Source organism: Anthonomus grandis, chromosome 8 (assembly GCF_022605725.1).
Source record: "Anthonomus grandis grandis chromosome 8, icAntGran1.3, whole genome shotgun sequence".
In the NCBI taxonomy this organism is placed as follows: Eukaryota; Metazoa; Arthropoda; class Insecta; order Coleoptera; family Curculionidae; genus Anthonomus; species Anthonomus grandis.
This window is the reverse complement of record NC_065553.1, coordinates 278,165-297,394: the sequence shown is the minus strand read 5'-3', so window position 1 is coordinate 297,394 and position 19,230 is coordinate 278,165. Positions and strand designations below refer to the sequence as shown.

General features: G+C 30.7%; 1 protein-coding gene across 2 annotated transcripts in view; it reads left to right on the top strand.

Annotated features, from left to right (window-relative positions):
- Positions 1-19,230, top strand: part of LOC126739512 (prolactin-releasing peptide receptor-like) — a 211,830-nt gene that overhangs the window by 135,262 nt on the left and 57,338 nt on the right. For both annotated transcript variants that reach the window (XM_050445251.1, XM_050445250.1), the window contains exon 2: positions 16,664-17,208. In XM_050445251.1, coding sequence (XP_050301208.1) covers positions 16,835-17,208 — 374 coding nt within the window. In that variant the 5' untranslated portion in view covers positions 16,664-16,834. The remainder of the gene's footprint in view (positions 1-16,663; positions 17,209-19,230) is intronic.

Genomic DNA, 19,230 nt, shown 5'->3' with positions numbered 1-19,230 from the left:
TGAAGAATCTATTACTCGTTATCACCGAGAAATTCCAAGAAATAGTCCATCTTTTCTCAAAGAGACCGGCTTACATTAATTAGTAATGAAACAAACTCCATGTCAGGTCTTAAATTTAAAATAATTTATTTTACCACAGGTCTTAAAGAGTCTTAAGACTTAAGTCTTAAGACCTGTGGTTTTAAATTTAAAATAATTTATTTTAAATTTAAGACCTGTGACTGATTTAAAATCAGTGATATATTATTTATTTTTATTTAGATACTTGTTTGTCTGTGAACCAATATTTACTAAATCATCAATGAGATTTTAATGAACTAATGGTAGGAACTTTTATAGTATTAGAATTGATTCATTTAATATTATTGTGATTCTTTCGGCAATTGATTCAAAATAGGTGAAGATTAATTTTTATTCAGATAACTTTTCATAGAAGTGATTATGTTATTGTTGTGATTTTGCAGGGTGATTAATTTAAAATCAATAAAGTGATATTGCTTTTTTTAGGCGGGCAGACTTTATTTGTAAAATATTGATGAAAAAATCGTCAATAATATTAACAATTTTTGCATTAGAGATCCGATAATTGATGAACATAATTAAGTATATTATTTAATTTTAGGTCTAATTGCATCAGAATTAATTAAAGTAATATTATTGGAATTTCAAGGAAGTCATTGAATTATTAAAAATCAATGAAGTCTTATTAATCAGTTTTATTCAGACACCTTTTTATCTGTGTATATTACTTACCTCTCTCTCTCTAAGGCTGTGATTTAATTATTGAACTTATTGAACGATAATTGAATACATTAGCAACATTTCAATTTAAATTGATGAAATTTTATGATTTGGGTCACATCAATTTTAACAATCGTGATTTAGAGAATCTCTGGATTATATTTCATAAACAATTATTCTAAAGAATCTATTACTCGTTATCACCGAGAAATTTCAAGAAATCAACCAACTTTTCTCAAAGAGACCGGTTTACAATTAATAGTAATGAAACAAACTCTAAGTCAGGTCTTAAATTTAAATGAATTAATTTAAATTTAAGACCTGCGACTGATTTAAAATCAGTGATATATTATTTATTTATATTCAGATACTTGTTTATCTGTGAACCATTATTTAATAAATCGTTTATATGATTTTAGTAAACTAATGGTATGAAATTTTATAATATTAGAATTGATTTATTTAATATTATTGTGATTCTGCAGGGTCTTTAATTTAAAATCAAGAAAGTGCTATCGCTTTTTTTTCCGGCAGACTTTATTTGTGAAGTATTGATGAGAAAATCGTCAATATTATTAACAATTTTTGCATTATAGATCCTATAATTGATGAACATCAGTGGCGACGCCAGGGTTTTCTATTAGGGGGGCCAGACAGGGCCAGAAAAACTTAGGAGGGGCATTTACTTTTACATTTTGCTGTGGTACTTACCTACGTTTAATTTAACTTACCTTGAAATAGCGTTGTATGGTAATATTTAAAATAATTATAAGCAGAAAGAATGGTTATAAACACAGACTTTATTTATAATTAAAAGATACAAAAAACGTGAAATGTCCAAACTTATAACGTATAGCAATTCGTTATTTAAAGCCGTAAGTTTCTTCTGTTATTATGATTCTTCGCAAACGTATCCACGATATTATTGAGATCAATGTTTTTAATCCGGTCTTTTTCAATACTTAAAATAGAAATTGAGGAAAGTCTTTCATTCAGCATTGTAGTCCTTGAATACGTTTTTACTCTACTTAAACAAGAGCATGATCTCTCTGAAGAAGCAGTTGATGCAGGTATTGTCATAGTTATTTTTGTTAAAACATAGATATTTTCAAAAGCTGGATAATATTCTTCCAGCAGCTTTAATAATTCTCTCAGTGTTTTGATTTCCGATTTTTTAGTCATTAATCTCTTTAAAAGGATGCATTCAGCTTTTAATGTTTCTTCGTCCCAATCTAAGCAGATATTGGTATAGGAACCAGCAATTAGCATAAGGTTTGATAGCTTTAAAAAGGTTTCATGTCCTGGCTGCAATGAACTTAATCCATTAAATAGCTTTTTATTATTTGAAAAGCGAGCTTGAGGTTCAGTTATTATTTTATGCAAAACTGAAAAAAAAAACGCCAATCTTTAGACCTTTTTTCGATGTATCCAATTCATTTTTGGCCTCAAGCTCTGTAAAAAACATTTTAAAACGAGCGGGTAATTGTTTTTTACGTTTGGGGATTGCTTCTGACGAATCGCCACCCCCAGTTAGCGACCATAATATATTCACTCTTTCCCAAATGGCATCCCAATATGAGTTTTCAACTCTCATTAATTGTAGTTGCTGAAGGGTCTCTTCTACCAAAATATTTGCTCAGGCATAGTTCATATCTTTTAATTGCAAATAGTCAGATAAGGAAGATATTATGTTAAGAATCTTTAAAACATATTATGTAAGTGATAAATGTTTTGGTTAAGGAATGCAATAGTTCTTTGGCCTGTAGCCCTCTGTCACTATTACGAGAAGATACTAAATATAAAGTAACATATAGAGATTCAAATGTATCTTCAAGCACGCTACACATTTTGTACTGAATGGACCATCTTGTTTGTTGTAGGCGTTTTAGTTCTTTGGGTTGTTTGCCAGGATAAATTTTTTGCACATTTAAAAATTCCGTGTGTATAGATAAATGACTCATGAAAATATATAACAGTTCTGTCATATTAAAAAATTGTGAGAATTCTGGTATACCTTTACAACAATCTACGACTGCTAAGTTTAAGACGTGATTGTAGCAGTGTACGTAAACTGCACTGGGAACTTCTTTTTTAAATAACGCTTGAACACCATTCAGATGGCCACTCATTACACTAGCGCCATCGTATGGTTGTCCTACGCAGTTTTCCAACAAAATACCGTTTTTTAATAGGGTATTTTTAATTGTTGCAAATAATGAGGTCACATCTAACTTTTCACAGTGAACAAATCCTAAAAATATTTCTTTAATTTCTGATTTAGAAATGTATCTAATAAGTATTGACATTTGTTCTTTTTTTTCGATAAATCTTTGGTCTCGTCGGCTAAGACTGAATAAAATTTAGCTTCGCTAATTGCATCTCTTGCAGATTTCACAACTTCATTGGAAAGTATTTGCAGTAACTCATTTTGTATACTAGAAAGAAGGTATTTTGCATTACATGCAGCACTTGAGACTTTTTTTTAAACACAGGATCGTGATTAGCGACAAACTCCGTTAATTTCAAAAAGTTTCCTTTATTTGCACTCTCAGTGGATTCATTGTGGCCCCTTTGTGCAATTTCTAACTTACAAGTATTATTTATGTGCCAATGAGTTGCTGTGTGCAGTAAATCCGCTATTAGTTTCCATGACCTCTTTCCACCTATTATACCCAGTAATAAATGATTTTTTCTTCACATCTGATTTGCAGAAGAATCTGCAGTAGAAACAAAAAGCTTTGTTTTCTGTAACAGAATATTCCAGTCAAGAAAATGTTTTAAGCCAATTTTTATTAAAAGCTCTTAAACGATCTCCTATTTTTGTTCCTGGGTATTCTCGTAAAATTGGTTGTGAGGGCTTTTCATAAGGACTTTTTGACAAATCTAGGGGGAAAGAAAATGGACTCCAATTATTTTCTTCTCGTTCCACATTGCAACTTGACGTTGGGGCCTCATTGATATCTTCAGTCAATCTATCCGCGCTTTCTGGACCATTTTCGTCTAGTTAAAGATTCTCTCTTTCAATCTGCTCATTATTTTAGGTTTTTCTTTTTTTGCCTAACTTAACTACTTCACCATTTTCATTTTTTCTTTTATTGGAGTCTGGTGATGGTGATTTGCCTCTTATTGAAAAGTAATCTTATTGAACGCTTACTGACCATTTTGGTTTCTAAAAATAATATAGTTTTGTATGCATTTTTAGTTATTAAACAAAAAATAAAATTGAATCTGGTGTTATACTATTAATTCTCAGAAAAATTATGGAAAACGAAATGCTAAAAAAAGCACACAAAAATTTGTTTACTTGTCGTGGTATTAATGTACGCAACCAGTTAGTAATAGCTGATGACTAAAATATAAAACACACAAAAAACGTTTCTGTGAAGCGGCCGAAGCGCAAAGTGCACGTGTCCTTCAAGCCCGTTTCGAGGGATCGCCAAGACGCCAATCGCCATTGTTGTGCCAGTCCGGTGATTCCCCCAAAAATGCTTAGTAGACAATCTTATTTTCGCAAGAATTGACCATGTGACCGGCAGTCGAATTTTCGTATAATTTGTGATATAGGCGTTTTTTTTCTTGGCTTTCATTATCTTTAATTTTTTTATATTTTCGAAAAAGATCTAACTGGAAATCTAGCTTTCTATTCAGGGGGGCTGGCTGAAATTCAGAGGGGGCCCCGACCCCCTCTGGCCCCCCCCCCCCCCTGGTGTCGCCACTAATGAACATAATTAAGTATATTATTCAATTATTAGGTCTAGTTGCATTAGAATTAATTAAAGTAATTTTATTGGAATTTCAAAAGAGTCATTGAATTATCAAAAATCAATAAAGTCTTATTAATCAGTTTTATTCAGACAGCTCTTTGTGTATTTTAATTACTTCTTTCTCTTATGAACTAAACCTAAGGCTGTGATTTAATTATTGAACTTATTGAACGATAATTAGCTTCATTTTAATTCAAATTGATGAAATTTTATAATTTGAGTCATATCAATTTTGACAATTGTGATTTAGAAAATCTCTTGATTAAATTACATAAACAATGATTCTAAAGAATCTACTACTCGTTATTATCAAGAAATTCCACGAAATATTCCATCTTTTTTCAAAGAGACCGGCTTACAATGAATAGTAATGAAACGAACTCCAAGTCAGATCTTAAATTTAAAATAAATTATTTTATATTTAAGGCCTGTGACTTGGAGTTTGTTTCATTACTATTTAATAAAAAAACTAGTAGAATGTTTATTAAAAATCTTAATATAATAAAATGGTTCTAGGAATTGATTTAATAATTATTATTAAACTTGTGAATAGATATCAATTAATGCAGCCTTTATACGACTATTAAATAATTACTTTTTTCCTTCCTAAACATTCATTTTTAAAGTGTCAAGTAAAATTGTCATATATGCTAAGTTTCCTTTAATCTAAAAAAACTCTATATTATGTATATCATTCTTCCACTGGTACTTTCATAGAATTTAATTTTCCTGTAAAATTCCCGTAACACTGCAATCAAGTCAAAACTTGCACTAACTATAGATAAAAGTCTTAAAGATAATCACATAAAAGTTTAGAAAAAAAAACTCTTCTCTTAATTTTTAATCATTTCACTTTAATTCCCGGTTTCTTTTTAACAAAACGTTACACCCAATTAAGCGAGAGCCGTCGCCGTCCGCTTCCGCTGTAACTCGAAGAAATTTCGTAAAATTTATAGGGATATCCGGGCACGTATAGTTAATGAAATTTAATTTTCTGGATAGAGAGAGAGGCAGCCGCTCCAGTTTCCAATAAACTCCTGATTGTTTGGCCGTGGGGCGGACGCACAACAAAATGCACGCCAATTAAACACTCGCCCGCCGGAACTTTGTCGATTCGTGTTTTGGCGAAAAAGAAGAAACTGGGAGGAGATGATTCGAAAAGCGCGTTTTTTAAACCGGAAAATCCGTTTTAAGATATAAATAAAAAAAGTTGTTAAAGAGCAAAAGTTGTTCTGTGTAGGATAAGGGACAGTTAATAAAAGATGAAGAGAAACTTCGATCCTTTATTGAAAAAACTCCAATTTCTAGATAGTTTAGTGTACAGGGAGTCCAAATTTAAAAATTTTTGTAGGTTATCTCGGCTGTTATAGAAGATAGAGCCATACAATCCCAAGAAGCATAAATGTGTTTGAAATTATTATATAGCACGCTATACAGTGCTTTCATTTCAAAACAATCCAGCCTTAATAAATTTCTTAAAAAAAAAAAAAAAAAAAAAAAAAACACGCAAATTAGATATACAGGGGGACGTTTAATTATGCATTTACTGAAGTTCTGTCAATCACCTCCTCACCTCCAGTTAACCTCACTTTAATATGTCAAATGAGAACCGCCATCATATGATAAAATTCTCTATTCAACGGTACAAAAAAAATGAAATCGGTAAATGTGTAAGCAAATAGTTAGCGAAAATGTCTAGAAATAATGAATATTTTATTTACGCCAATCTTTGGTATGTCAAATGGCTACCCCATGGTGTGATACATTATTTTAAAGGGCATTCATTATGCTATCAATGGTTGTAAAAAAAATAAAATTTATTGACCAAGAAGCAATTAAAGTGTAAATCGGTAGGGTAGAAAAACAAATTTAATTAGTTTAACAAATTTCTTTTATTAAATGTTCAAAATGCGCGCCGTTATTAGCAAGATAATAAAAAAGCCTATTTTCAAACTCCTTACGAACATTGGCAAGGGTCTGCCCCCTAATTTCTCTGCATTCTTGAAATATTCTATTTTTTAAATTCTCAATACAATATTTTCTCATTATTATTTTCTCAATACCATATTTAAATTATTCTCATTACCATAATTAAAATACACTTTTTAATTATGGTAATGAGCCACCCTGGCTCCATCTGAAAAAAATGAGTTATAGCCAAAAATAAATTTTTGCAAACTTTGGACGCATCTAGGAAAGCTGTGAAAAACAAAAGACCGTCAATTATATTTTTCTAGGACTACTTGATGTAAAATTAACAATTTTAAATTATTCATGCCACTCTAGATTGAAATATAAAAAATTAAATAATTTAAAGGTTAGGTGTCAAAAGTTGACATATGGGGCATCATTTTTCTTAGATTGTTATTTTCTATCAAAATATGTCAAAAAAATTGGGGGATCCTATTTAAAATAAGAAAGTTAGGGTCATTTTCGGTTAAACCGGAAGTGACAGAAAACTACTGAATACGTTAGCCAATTCCAATTTAGATGCTACACCCACTTACAAAATTTCATTTTTTTTATTTAAAAATTAAAAAAGTTATAGGGGCGAACCACTTTCCTAAGACACCCAACATAAATACAATTATAAAGTATAAATATTACAATCAACAAAATGCGTAGTCGGCTGAAATTGTTTTATCACACGCATAGATATTAATAAAATTAACAAAGTTTATAAGCTCCATAGCTTTTGTAAAAAGGAAAGATAATTGGCGAAATTGAACATTTTTAAGTTTTCGCAGTATGACAGCTTGTCAAAGATTTTGAAACAATACCATTGTTTAATACCTTTAGGGCTAGTTTTTAGAGGTTCTTGATTTATACCAAACAAAAACGCTCGCACCCTAGGTGTGGACCCAACCCCACAACTTGAACCCCTTATAGGGGCGACATTCACCCTTATTTTTTAAATGGGAAGGGGTGTGTTGTGATACATCTTTTGAAAAGACATTCAATTTTCTTTACAATAGATTATAGCACAGACTGTATAATTATTAACTCAGTTCAGAGTAGCGGCAGACATTTGACTATGTACTAAAAAAATACACCCCTAATGAACCAAAAATCTAGCAAGTATCTTACCATTTTTAAATCTAGATTAGATACGCCAATTTTTGAAGTCACTTGCCAAACAGTGATGTAATTTTCTTTTCCAGGACAGTTAGTTAAAGTTGGGAAATGATGGTCAAAAGACACAATTTTTAATACAAGTTGAGCAAAAATCTGATAATTTCTTAAATATAAACAAAGGGTATCAATTTTTTTCAGTTTTCTATAAATACCTATCATTTTTAAAGTACTCAAGAGCGATTTTTTTAAATATTTTTTTTGAATCCCTGATCATCTGGTCTGTTTTCGGCTTATCACTGATTTTTGGGACACCTTGTATAATACAATTTTTCTCTACTTATTACTAAATTGATAAATTCAAGTCAATAAATTGTTAAATTCAAGCATAAAAATACCCAGTAACTTAAATAAAATTCACCTAAATATATATTGAATTAGATCCCTAGCCAATATAAGTTTACAATTTTCTAACTATTTCGTATACAATTATACTCAAAATATTGTTTATGAACCTCAAGATAAATAATTTACCATAGGAGGTTGTAATACTAAATACACAAATATCGTTTACCTATCCTCAAAAAAAGATAAACCCACTTCAATAATAATGATAAAAGAATATGTATTTTAAACCAGGTAAGAGATTCTATAATTATTGTCTAATATTCATTCAGTAATCTTAGACTTGGCTTTAAAGTAACTCTCAACCTTAAAGTTGTCAGGCAGGTCATTAAATCCTTTAAAGCCTACACAATAAATATGATTCTGCCATCGCGCATATTTTGGGGTTCTGCAGAGCAACATTTTCGTGTCCTACATATCTAGTATTTAATTCGTGCTCTAATTCTTCTTTGAAGTAGGTAATTATTCAACCAAAATATTATTATCAAAACACAACATAAAACAAATTTGACAATTGATTTAATATACAATTGTTCCAGGTTAAACACATTACTTCTTGATACTTAGTCTGTGGGGTGCCTCCTATTTAAAAAAAATTATAATTTTTAAACTTTAAAAAATTTTTAAAACCTTTTTTGTAATACGTGCCACTTTGAAAGTATTGATGAACCCGCATTACCCCAAACAACAATACCATAATTTAAGATTGATTCGACAAGAGCATAATAAGTCATTTTTAGAGTCTTGAAGGGTAAAATATTCCATACTTCAAAAAATGTGTAGATTAGTTTTCTAATTTTTTTAGTAACATAGTTGACATGATCCCTCTACTTTAAATTTTCATGAAATATTACTACTAGGTATTTTAATAATGATGCTCTGGCAACTAATTTGAGAGCAGTTACAATTTTTATCACAACTGCATTGGGTTTCATGTATTATAAGTTCCTGAAAATCAGGCAGAGCAAGAGTGGAAAGAAAAAAAGCCATTTTTTTAACTTTTAAATTGCGGTCTCTGCCTGTTTTTTTACACTATTCCTATTGTCCCCTCCCCATTTGTAATATTAGCGGTGTCATCAGTGAAAATATATCATCCTCTCTTAAAGGTTTCTTAATGCCATTTATATGTATAAATTCTTAGAGTAAATTCAATGAAACTATTAAAGGGTTTTTTTATTAAGTGAAGATATTATGAAAATATTAAGAAAATATGATGAAAAATATTTTTTCTTAGGAATTTCAATTTTTTTAACGGGACATTGATAAAAGCTACAAAAATAGACAACATAACGATTTTTTGAAAAAAATTATTTATTATTTGAATTTCAGAGTTTTAAGGAAGATAGTGCTTGTTTACATGTTTATTTAGAATCTTAGCTGATCTACCTAAAACTTTTTAAGTTATATGACCCACTAAAGCTAAAATTTTTTAAAAACTAAGATTTAAACTGCTGTACCTCATAAAAAAAGCGTTTCAGAATGTTTTTTAACCCCTTACCGCATACTGTGCCAAATTTGGAACATAAACCTAAGTTTTAAACAGGCATTGTGGTTTTATGCCGCGACCGCAATTTGTCCCATATTTGGCACCTTCGCTTCTTTATTTTTAATTAATATTGTCGCCGCTTAGCGCTTATTTTATGAATTAGGTCAAATCTTGTTTAGTCGCCAGCGGCATCCACGTGTTACAACGTTTATTTACAAAGTTAAAGTGATCATAAAACACATAAAAATCTTTTTTTTTTGTTTGTAAAATTATCTATGTTTTGGTAAGTATTTATTCATGTAATGTGGGTATAATTACGCCCTTCAATGCAATTTTTTGTCATTTATTTACTTGTGCCATATTTGACGCAACTTGCAGTAAAGGAAAAAATCATTTATTTTTTTAGATGGATCCAAAACGGTTTTACGGTACCAAAACTGTTGATATTCCAAATCAAAGTGGTAGTGAAGATGAAAATTTGTCAGATGACAACCTTTATCAAAACAGAACACTATTTTCTAAAGATTTATTGGAAGAGTCCAGCGAAGATGAACAGATTGAGAGAGAAGTTGAGGGTGTCATAATTTGTGAAACCGATTATTCTGATAGTGAAGATGATGTTTCCCTTTCAACCCTAGCTGCAGCGTACAAGAAAAAGAAAACAAACAAGGTGGTTCCAAGTTTTTTTTTACTGATGCAATATTGGTGTATATAGCGGAACAGACTAATTTATATGCCATCCAATGTAGGCCTGAAAAACCAGCAAATATAAGCAAGGAAGAAATAAATATTTTTATTGGAATTTGCATATATATGTCTGTAGCACATCTGCCATCTACTAGAACTTATTGGAGCAGTACCTTGGGTATTACTGCAATAAGCGAAGCTAGATTTGAAGAAATAAAACGTTTTATTCACTTCAATGATAATACAAAACAGCAACACCATCGTGATGAACCTGACTATGATAAGCTTTTCACAAGCTTTTGATAAGCTTTGCAGGCTCATCAACCAGATCTTGGAGCAAGTAGTAATGTGGTAGTAAAAATGACAGAGTCAGTTCCAAGGAATAAAAATTACAAAGTTTTTTTTGATAATTAGTTTACGAGCCTTCCACTACTTGCTTATCTCAGCAAAGAGGGCATTTTGCCTCTTGGTACTGTTCACAAAAATCGAATTCCGGATTTTGATTTTCCTAAGGAATCTACAATGAAAAAAAAAGGAAGGGGCACGGTTGTTGAAAAAGTGGCTCGAGTGGATGATACAGATATGTCTGTAGTTTCGTGGTTTGATAATAAAATAGTTACTACAATATCAACCTATGTAGGCAATCAACCTATTTCTGAAGTGCAGAGATTTTGTAGAAAGGAAAAAAAGCACATTATGATCCCTCGTCCAAAGTGTATAAAAGTATACAATAATTATATTGGCGGTGTGGATCTTTTGGATTCTATGCTAGGCTATTATAGAATACTAATAAGATCAAAAAAAATTTTACCTAAGAATTTTTTTTCATTTTCTCGACATGTTATATTGTAACAGTTGGATATTATGGAGAAGATCGGTCATAAGTACGAATTCTGACGAATGTTATTTGCCAATGGCTGAGTTCAAACTTGGATTGGCGGAAATTCTTGATGTAATATCAAAAAAGGGAGACAAACCTAGTTGCGCACTTCAGCCACAACTAGAATTAAAAAAAAGGAAATATCCTTTTGCGCAAATACCAGCTTAAGAAATTCGTCGCGATAAAGTGGCCCATCCTCCTGAGTGGTATGAAGATCGACAGAGATGCAAATTTCCTGAGCGTAAGGGTAAAACCCAAATTACGTGTGAAAAGTGTAATGTCAGGTTGTGTTTAAATAAAGATCGAAATTGTTTTCGCCGTTTCCACCTGGAATAATTAAATATTCTTAAGGTTTATATTTAGTTAAAATATTTTTTGATATACTTATGATGTTTTTGAATAAATACGTTTTCTGGAAATTTTTATATTTTCTTTTCTTTGGAAAAATTTTATTAATAACAAAACATTATTAATTTGTTTAAATATTTTTCTACTTAATCTTAAGGCATAAACTATCACATATAATTTTTTCAACTTAAAATAAAAAATCATGCAGTAAGGGGTTAAAGCTCAAATTAATCCCTGAAGAACCTTTAAAGTTATCTAACATCAAAACTACGGATAGTAACCATTTTGTTTTACAGCAAACATGTATATACGTATTGATTTTCTTTTATAAATAAATCGATAAATCGTAATCACATTAACAGCAGAAAAAACTCAAAAAATATCACCATATACACTTGATTTTATGGGTTCTATTATTTTACGAGCCATTTATAGATTCTTTTATGAAATTTATAAATGGTGAATTACATTTTAGCACTGGCAGACGAAATGCGTGTAATATCGTATAGTTTTATGTCTAAATATATGCGGGGATAAAAGTTGAGTTCTTGAAGAATAGTAGCGATTCCAGCGGATGGCGCATATAAACGAATCACGTACTGGTAATTTCAGTTATGTGAATGTAATATGAAATTTGATTTATTTTTCTTATTTTGGAACATACGAGAAATATTCAAACACCATCCTGAGAGAATGTTAGTAAAAAATTTCAATTTATTTGTAATTAGTAGTTTAAGAAATTAATATTTTGAAAAGAAATTCAATAAATGTGTTGTCATTTTTTTATTTCACTTAAAGCGACGCTTTTGATAGTTGCGGAGGATTGATGACCAAACTTTTCCTTTTAAGCAAATTATTTTCATGGTTATCAATAGTAATACAAGACTTAGCACATTGAGTTAGATTCGAAGTATAAATATTTCAAACTCTATTACAGCAGCTAAACATAAAAAAATGTAAAGAAAACAAATAAAATTAAAAAAAAACAATAGGGAAATTAAAAAGACGCATAAAGAAATGTGACAGCTCTTGAGGAAAAACATTAATAAACTTGAAAATAATGCTCGTGAAGAGACGATTTTGTTCATTATACTCACTAATAGATTCGACTTGCCTCTAGCCAATCAATAATTATTAGTCAACCAAAGATTATTGAAATACAACTTATACCTAATCTAAAAACCGATAAAGACAAACTGGTAAAAGTTTTACGTTCAAACTGGTATCTGACTTTTTGTCCTTGACGAAGTCAAATGCTTGAAAACTGTTCTCTTGAGGTCAAATAAAGGTTAAGTGAAAATATCTTTATAGCAATGATTTAAGTGAACTTTAACAACGGACGCGCCAATCTTTAGATAATTTTAAAATAACCTTGTAAAAGCAACAAAACGATATATAAAAAAAGAAACGATATATAAAAAAGATATATGAACAAAACGACCTTTAAAATATCGACCTTTACCTTATTGTTAATCATAAAATCAGATTTATTGTCAATAATAATTTTTTTCATTTTAAAATGACTTAACCACACATTAGAGCAACCATTCTTTAAATAAGAATGATTACAAATTACAAATAAAATAAAATCATTTATCAAGAATTCCAGGCAGCTGAACCCAGGAATTACCTTAAATGCCTGGAACTCAAACCAAAAATATCCTGGAATTATAAAGACAATATCGTCATAAATCCTGTTTTTTTTTAAATTCCAGACAATTGAGACTGAGCTGTTGAGCTGCTTTTACTATCTGAAATCACAAAAATACGTCCAGAAGTTCCTTTAACTGCCTGGTATTCCCAAAAACATCCTGGATCTATAAGGACTATAAAGTCGTAAATCTCTTTTAGGTCAAATCCCAGGCAATTGAGACAGAGCTGTTTGAGTGACCCAATTGACTGGAATTACAAATAAAATAAAATCGTACATCAAGAATTCCAGGCAGTTGAACCAATGTCCAGGAATTACCTCAACTGCCTGGAACTCGACCCAAAAATATTCTCGAATTATAAGGACTATATCGTCATAAATCCTGTTTTTTTATTTAATCCTAAGCAATTGAGATTAAACTGTTGAACTGCCTTAATTGTCTAAAATTACAAACAAAATTAAATCATAAATCGTCTAGGAGTTGCTTCAACTGCCTGGAATTCCCAAAATCATTTTGGAATTATAAAATAGTCGTTAATCCTGTTTTTTTTTTAAATCCCAGGCAATTCATACTAAATCGTTTAAATGAAACAATTGACTGGAATTACAAATAAAATAAAATAATGGATAAAGAATTATAGACAATTGAACGCATGTTTAAGAGTTACTTCAACTGCCTACAAATCCTAAAAATATCATATAGCTATAGGGACTATTAAGTCATAAGTCCTGTTTTTTTTTCAAATTCCAGGAAATTGAGACTGAAGTATTTGACTACCTTAACTGGCTGAAATTACAAATAAAATAAAATTATGAATGAAGAATTACAGGCAGTCAAACCTTTGTTTAGGAATTTCCTCAAATTCCTGAAATTCGCAAAAATATCATGGAATTATAGGGACTATATTGCCATAAATCTTGTTTTTTTTTTCAATCTCAGGCAATTTAGGCTTTAACGGTCTGAAATTATGAATAAAAATAAATCATGGAATAAGAATTACAGGAAATTGTTTCCACATTTAGGAATTACCTCAACTGCACAGAATTCCCCAAAAAATATTCAGGAATTATAGGGACTATTAAGTGGTAGATCCTGTTTTTTTTTATTAATCCCAGTCAATTGAGACTGAGTTGTAGTGATTTAATTGCCTGGAAATTACAAATAAAATAAAATCATGAATCAAGAATTACAGGCAATTGATTTTACATCTCGGAATTACCTGAACTGCCCAGAATTCTAAAAAGTATCCCGGAATTATATGGACTATTAAGTCTTAAATCCTATTTTTTTTTAAGTCCCCGTCAATTGAGACTGCGTTGTTGGGCTGTCTTAACTATCTGGAATTACCAATAAAATAAAATCATAGATCAAGTATTGCAGGCAGTTGAATCTAGTTCTAGAAATTACCTCAACGCCCAGAACTTGACCCCAAAATATCCTGGAAACACAGGTTTAATTTCCTGGAACTACAGGCAATTAAATCTACGTCTAAGAATTATCTCAACCGGTTGGAATTTTCAAAAATATCCCAGAATTTGAGGGACTATATCGTCATAAATCCTATTTTTGTTTAATCCCAGTGAAGTGAGTCTGAGCTGTTGGACTGTCTTAACTGTCTGGAATTACAAATATAATAAAATCATGAATCAAGAAATACAGGCAACTGAATCTTCGTCTAGGAATTACCTTAACTGCCTGGAATTTACAAATAAATCTTGGAGTTATAGAGACTATATATTTATAAATTCTTTTTTTTTTTCAAATCTCAGGCAATTGAGATTGAGCTGTTAGACTGCCATAACTGGATTTACATACAAAATAAAATCATTGATCAAGAATTACAGGCAATTGAGCCGAGGTCCAGGAATAACCTCAACTGCCTGGAACTGGGCCCACAAATATTCTGGAAATATAGGGACTATATTGTCATAAATCTTGTTCGTTTCTTTTATTCTAGGCAATTGAGACTGAGCTGTTGAACTGCTTTAATTGTTTGGAAATTAGAAATAAAATAAAATTATAAATCAAAAATTAGAGGCAATTCAACCTACGTCTAGAAATTAGCTGAACTGCCTGGAGTTCCCAATAATATCCTGGAGTTATAGGCACTATATCGTTAAAAATCCTGTTTTTTTTCAATCTTAGTCAATTGTCTGTGATTCCCAAATATCTGGAGTTATAGGGACTATATCGCCAGAAAACCTTTTTTTTTACCAATCTCATTTAATGGGAACTAAGCTGTTGGACTGCATTAACTGTCTAAAATTACAAATAAAATAAAATCATGAATAAAGAATTACAAGCAAATGAACCCATGTCTAGGAATTACTTCAACTACCCAGAATTCCCAAAAATATCCCGAAATAATAGGGAGTAATAAGTCGTAAGTTTTGTTTTTCTTTTCTATTCTCGGCAATTGAGACTAAGCTATTAGACTGCTTTAACTATCTGGAATTATTAATAAAATAAAATCATGGATTAAGAATTCCAGGCAGTTGAAGCCATATCCAGGAATTACCTCAATTGCCTGAAACTCAACCAAAAAATATTCTGGAATTAGAGATAGTATATTGTCACAAAACCTTTTTTTTCTATCTCAGGCAATTGACACTGAGCTGCTTGACTGACTTAATTGACTGGAATTATAAATAAAATAAAATCGTAAATCAAGAATTTTAGACAGTTTAACCTACTTCTACAAATTACCTCAACGGCCTGAAATTCTCAAAAATATCCTGGAATTATAGGGACTATATCGTCATAAATCCTGATTTTTTTAATATCTCAGTTAATTAAGACAGTTGATCAGTTAATTAGACAGTTGGACTGTCTTAACTGTCTGGAATTACAAGTAAAATAAAATCATTAATCGAGAATTACAGGTAGCTGAATCGACGTCTAGGAATTACCTCAATTGCCTGAAATTCTAAAAAATATACCGGAATTATGGGGACTATTAAGTCGTAAACCCTGTTTTTTCTTCATATCCCAGACAATTCAGACTCAACTGTTTGACGGATTTAATTGCCTGGAATTATAAATAGGATAGAAGGAAGGATCAAGAATTCCAGGAAGTTATATGGACCATATAATCATAAAATCTGTTTTATTTTCAATCTCAGTCAATTGAGACTGAACTGTTGAACTGCCTTAATTACCTGAAATTACTAATAAAATTAAATTATATATCAAAAGTTATAGGCAGTTGAACGTATATCTAGAAGTTACTTCAACTGCCTGGAATGCTTAAAATTATCCTGGATTTAGAGGAACTATGGTAGGAAGTTTTCTTTAGGAAATACTCTGTAGTTTCATGAGAAAGATCATTTTAATAATAATTTCAGATTTAGTGGAGAATTGAAGTGGTTGTTGCCGTAATTATCGTACATAAACGAACATTTTTGCCAAAAGATATTATATTTTTAAATTAATATTTTTTTAATATTTATTAGTTCTAGGACACTTCATATAACAGACGCTAAAAATAAAATAATTTAAAATAACAATTTGTTAAGTCAATTAACACGTACTCGCAAATCACATTAGGGATCTATCGGAGATTCAAAATTACCATAAAACTGTAAACAAGCCAAACATTTTCTAATAACGTATTTTTCACTTATTTCAGGTGCTAATATGGACCGAATGCTGCCAACATCAGTGCGCCATCATCTCGTGTTTGTTTACCAAAAGAATTTAAGCTTTTAAAGTAAAAATGTCATCGGAACCCAAAAGAACCTTAATATGGCAAGAAAGGCCTTAAATTCAACAACGAACCGAGAACCATAAGTAGACAACCATGGATAAAATACCGTTAGCGGACGTCCTTAATGTTACTAACGCCCAAAAGTTGGACATAATAGACAAGAAGGGGGTGCAAGTGTTATTTTTCATAGTGTACACTACCATTTTCATCGTGGGATTATTCGGGAACGTTTTAGTGTGTTTCGTAGTGTTTAGGAACAAGGCGATGCAAACAGTGACTAATTTATTTATCACGAATTTGGCCTTGAGTGATATACTGTTGTGCGTTCTAGCTGTACCGTTTACCCCTTTGTATACTTTATTGGGAAAGTGGATTTTCGGCGGGGTTATTTGCCATTTGGTGCCCTACGCCCAAGGAGCCAGCGTTTACATTTCAACGCTTACTTTAATGTCAATTGCTATCGATAGGTAAGTTAATATCTAAATGTACAATGTGTGTGAAAATCCGAAATTATTTTATATACAGGGTGTCTCAACTCTAATTACACACGATTTTTTTTTCGCCCCTTTATATGATATGAAAAAAAAGAATTGAGATAATTGATTATTATGATGATATTATTTAATTCTTGTTCAATCTAGTATTAAAACAGTTAAAAACGTTTATAGAACTAGAATAATTTAAAAAAACTTTTAGTAAATGTTTAAACTGCTGATAGTTCTCGGTTTGATACAGTTCGCACTTTTTTATTAGTACAGGCGCTTCTTATTATTTTTGCCGGAATTACTTTACAAGCACGTGTAATTTTGTTGTTTAAATCCTATAAATTTGTTAGCTCTTCAATGTAAACTTGGTCCTTTAAATATTCCCACAAGAAAAACTCTGGCGGTGGTAAGTCTGGTGACCGGGCTGGCCACCAGAACCTTTATTTCCGATCCAGTACCTTCTATATCTATAGTTAAAGAAATTTGATACAGTCTGTGGAGCACCATCTTGTTAAACCACATACTAACTACGTACTGGTACTACGTCGTTCTACTAGAGAAACTTAACTCGAAAACCATCAATAATTAACGTAAAGTGTATTATACATTTTTTAAGTAGAATTAAATAAAGAATAAAAATTTGGTAAAATATACATGGCGTTTGTTTTTGAGATGCTCTGTATATTTACTTTCAACAAATGAGTATTTCCAAACTAACACTTTTTATCTTAATTTTTTATTCATATCATATACAGGGATGAAAAAAAGTTGGGGAAAATAGTGTTGGGACACCCTGTATGAGTTATAAAGTCGGTTAAATTGGGCTACATTATTGTAATTAAGCTTATTAAAACCTTAGAACATTGAAAGGCTAGAATTAGTATTGCCATGACACTATCGGCAGTTTGTTTGCTTGCAACATCTTAACAAATGATAAATAAGTCTAAAGTGGGCCACATATATTGGGAAAAAGGAAATTCAAATCGTTCATTTCACAGGCGAGTTAGATGTCAATGGTGTGATCCTTCTGTTACAATATTATAAAAGAGGACATATTTGTGAAGTATCTATTAACTATTGGATACCAAAATTAAGCTTCCATTTCTTTTAGGGAAAGTATTAATAAAAATGTGTAAACAATAATATTTTTACAATCTAGCAAAATTATTGCTTATTAAAACCCGAAATGCCGCAAAAATAATGTGTGAAAAATGAAGGTAGCTAGGTGTCTGGTCGATATCCAGTGACCAAATTGAGAACGCCAGCGACCTATTTATAGTCCGCGCCCATTGGTATTTAATCAATATAATGCCCGTATCTCTTGAAATTCCAAAGGAGTTTTAATAATTTATTGTGTAGATATTACCAATGGATAACTAAATCGGTTTATAGTGGGTATAAACCCCGACAAACTAAGGTTTTTTTGTAAAAATGAATTAAAAGGAAAACTGCTAAAGAATTTGAATTAAACTTTTTTCTATAATATATAATAAATATCTAAACGGATTTGAAATGGTTGTAAACCTCTATAAACGAAAGTTTTTTTATTAACACTTATTGAGTTAGATGTTATAAATGTTGTTAATAAAACTGTCAAAGGATATGGATAAAACTTTTCCTTATAGCTGTTAGGAGTTATAGCCCTTTATATTTTTTAACATCAATTATTATAATTTTTTACCAAAAAACTTTTGTTTTTAGAGTTTTGCAACCATCTCAAATGCGTTTAGATATTTAATATATATTATAAAAAAAAAGAATAATTCAAATCCTTTGGGAGCCTTTTTCATTTCCTTAACATTTGACTTTATAAATAATTTTCAAAAAAACTTTAGTTTGTAGAGGTTTGTAACTTCTATATTGAACTTTTGCTTTAGGAGGTTCAAGTTGCTTTTCCTTTTTCTTTTTATTGTATTTATTTTCTTCAGGTTTTCCTTCTCAGATTCAGGGTTTTTTTATATTTTATGTTCTTAAAGAAACTTTTGCCTAACTTCTTTTTCTCTT